We start from the raw sequence: 3523 nt of genomic DNA on the forward strand, positions 1-3523 counted from the left end.
TTCAAGGACAATACAATTAGAATTACAAGAATCGACAACAGCGCAGAGGAGAGCGCGAAGCCAGGCCGATATAAGGCCCCTGGCGCTTCCTCGCCGCTCAGTCTCGGCGCCGACGTCCTCCTCAGGCTGTTCGTCTGTGAGTAGACACGCGGAGATTTGTGTTTGTTCATGCAGACATATTTGTGTACAGCGCATATATATATGTATATATATATTTATACAAGTATACGCACACACACATATTGCGTGTGTATGTCTATATATATATAAACATATGTATATTTATATCTATATGTACACACACATACACACATATATATTCCCAGGTGAAGCAGGGACGCTACGAGCTGGCGGTGTCTGCCCAACGGCTCCCCCATCAACAGTTTTCATCCACCTAACACCAGTCATCTATTCTCTCTCACAAAACTATGAGTATAAAATCTTCACGAATCTCTAAATCCTCTACAATCCTGCTACTAATAATATGACTCACAAAAACCGCTTATTCTGTGGGTGGAGACACTGGTTTCCTTAAGATCGCATTAATCATCGGCTCACTGTGAGACACAATGATTGACCATTGCTAAGGGGTTAGTGCACGTCGCTTGTCTATCCACATTTCGTTGGTTGAATATCCTAGAGCATTTCTTATTTACTTAATATCACTACGTTGTCCGGTCTCATAGAATTAATTTTGGTATATCTAATAGAAAGCCATAACTTTTAATTTGGTGCGGTTGGCACTCCTGGCCTGTTTTAGTGATGTACTAACTTAGATATCAGAGGGAGTGAAGCCAGATGATAAATGTGGATCTGAAGGCAGTCCGTGGTTGACTTGAAGAGTTCTGTTGCAAGAATTGCAACAGAACTGGTACTGCATGGGATCTTGCCCTTCCCTCGGGTACGTCAATGATGTAGAGAGGGGTCCCTGCTGCATGGGCAACAGCTTGTCTTCCACATCATTGTGCTAGTGGCATGCACATGTCCCATTTTGCGAGTGACAAGTATCCCTCTTCCTCAGAGTCCCGTTAAGATGAGCCCAACGGCAATAGTAAGCTTGGTGTTCCTGGTGACCTTGGCGACGACGGAGGGCCTCGCGGGAAACGGAACCGTGCTGGCGGGCTTCCCGGCCCTGGGCCATCGCTTCCGGAACTGCCACGAGGTGCAGCAGGCCATCGCCGGCAGCGCCGACGGCGTGTACGTGATCTTCCCTTACGACTGCTGCCCCGGGCGGCCCGTGCGCGTGTGGTGCGACATGACGACCGACGGCGGCGGCTGGACGCTCATCCAGCGGCGCGACGACTACGCTGAGCAGGAGGACTTCTTCCGGACGTGGACCGAGTACGTCCTCGGCTTCGGCAACGTCGCCAAGGACCACTGGCTCGGCCTCGACCACATCCACGCACTCACGAGCCAGAGCCTGAGCCAGATCCGCTTCGACCTGGCCGACTTCGAGGGCGACTCCCGCTGGGCCAAGTACGACTTCTTCTACGTGCACGACAAGGACAACTCCTACAAGCTCGAAGTGAACTCCTACAGTGGCGATGCCACAGACTCCTTCACTACGCACAGCGGGAATAGGTTTTCCACCAAGGATCGCGACCATGACCTGGCCGATTCAAACTGCGCACAAGCGTAAGCATTTCTTTGCAATGATTCTTGAACATTGAGTAATATTACTATCATTACTGGCATTATTATCATTGTTATTACCACCATCATTATTGGCATTATCATTGTTATTATTCTTATCATCACCATCATCAGTATTATTAGTGTTGTTCTCTTACTGTTATTATATTTGTTGTTTGTTTTTACGTTATTACTAAGTGCCATTTGGCCCGACATAGGTAGGGCATCGGAACCAGTGACCAGTGAAGCTCTCCAAACCCACATTCTACTCCCCGTCCTTCTATAAAGCAACTCTATCTCAGTCTGACCCTCCAAGCCTAGATACCAGCTAACAAGGATATGATTCTAGAGTAACAAATCTCTCTCGCAGGTACAAGGGCGCTTGGTGGTACAAGAACTGTCACGCGACGAATCTCAACGGCTTCTACTACAGGGGACACCACGAGTCATATGCAGATGGAATTAACTGGTATGACTGGCACGGACACCATTACTCCTTGAAGACAGTGACCATGAAGATCAAACCAAAATTCTAAAAGATGGTCGACCTAATATTATACCTCTTAAGATTCTTAAATATCATAGAAATGTTCACGTTCGGGAGCACAAAAAAAAAAAGAAGAAAAGATTAAAAAGAAAAGAAAAGAAAAAGAAAAATCTGGAGATGGTGAAAACTGAAGGAAATTCTATTTTTGTGTGTGTTTGTTTTAAATGTTTCTTTTAAATATTTTTTTGCTAGCGTTTGTTCAATAAATATAGAAGAGTTTAGTAGCATTTTTATTAGAATTTTGAAGTTTCCAACTAACAGTTCTTGTCAAGATCCTACAAAATCATACTATAAAGTTGCTTAAATTATTTTATTGCGCTGGTTTGATTAAAGGTACTAAGCCCTTTACGAAAATGGCATTGTTTGTCTTATGTTGTCTGGTGTTTTTCTGCGATACTTGAGGCTGAAGAAAACACCGATGAAAACTAAAATAGGTTCATTGGAGGTCAGCTCTGAAAAACATAAATGGGAAGCCTTATGTTCCTCATTCTTTAACAGAGGTGATATGCTACACGGCAATATACACTAAACATGATCTATATTTCACATGGCGTAACATATCACACAAGAGGCGGTGTATAGAACGCCACATGATTATCACAACATAATACGGTAATACTGTCATCACAACCCGTATGTAATGGCATCACAACATGGTTCATTATCATTACCACAATCACGTCAATATCACAACCCATAAATATCGCATCATAACAACGCAGACGATAATAACAACAAAGATATCAAGTTTATTACCTGATTCGACGCAACACAATTTTGAAAACTGACCTAAACCTAAAAAAAAAAAAAAAAAAAAAAAAAAATAATAACAAATAACAATCGATGAAAGATCAACACCTTGTAGTAAATGGCAACACAGCAATCCTATTAGTTCAGAGGAAGGATGCGACAAAGGAAGGTCGGAGAGAAGGATGGATGAGGAAGGAAGAGAAGGAGTAATAAGGGAAAATTATGAAAACTAGGAGGGATAATATGATATAGTATGAATGAGAAAATGGGAGATGACGAAAAAAAAAAAAAAAAAAATACAGGATGGTAAAATATGAAAATCAAGTTTAACAATATGAGAGGATGTAAAGTGGATATAAGCCTATATATGTTAGCGCGAGTATATATATATACACATACATATATATATACATATATATGTGTAGATATTTATATAATTTCATATATACATATACATGAAAATAAATATATACATGTATACAGCGAGATAGATTGACTGATAGACAGTGAAACAGACAGACAGATAGGTAGTGAGATAGATAGACAGATAGACAGACAGACAGTGAGCTAGATAAACAGTGAGACATAGACAGA

General features: G+C 41.9%; 1 protein-coding gene across 2 annotated transcripts; it reads left to right on the top strand.

Moving 5' to 3' along the window:
• LOC125046652 (techylectin-5A-like) lies at positions 1 to 2492 on the top strand. 2 transcript variants are annotated; one of them, XM_047644494.1, is made up of 4 exons: positions 98 to 136; positions 327 to 432; positions 1022 to 1635; positions 2003 to 2492. In XM_047644494.1, exons 3-4 carry the CDS (start codon positions 1034 to 1036, stop codon positions 2166 to 2168), a joined length of 768 nt encoding a protein of 255 aa, XP_047500450.1. In that variant the 5' UTR covers positions 98 to 136; positions 327 to 432; positions 1022 to 1033; the 3' UTR covers positions 2169 to 2492. The 2 variants fall into 2 exon arrangements, with proteins under 2 accessions (XP_047500449.1, XP_047500450.1); XM_047644493.1 differs by lacking the exon at positions 327 to 432 and having other exon boundaries at positions 1 to 136.
• The last annotated feature ends 1031 nt before the right edge of the window (positions 2493 to 3523 follow it).

This window comes from Penaeus chinensis, chromosome 39, assembly GCF_019202785.1.
Source record: "Penaeus chinensis breed Huanghai No. 1 chromosome 39, ASM1920278v2, whole genome shotgun sequence".
Taxonomy (NCBI): domain Eukaryota; kingdom Metazoa; phylum Arthropoda; class Malacostraca; order Decapoda; family Penaeidae; genus Penaeus; species Penaeus chinensis.

Bases quoted from the DNA above. Each gene is read 5' to 3' on its own strand.
- LOC125046652 (XM_047644493.1), top strand. From the start codon at position 1,034: ATGAGCCCAACGGCAATAGTAAGCTTGGTGTTCCTGGTGACCTTGGCG. The intron at 1,636-2,002 runs GTAAGCATTTCT...TCTCTCTCGCAG, and splicing joins GATTCAAACTGCGCACAAGC to GTACAAGGGCGCTTGGTGGT.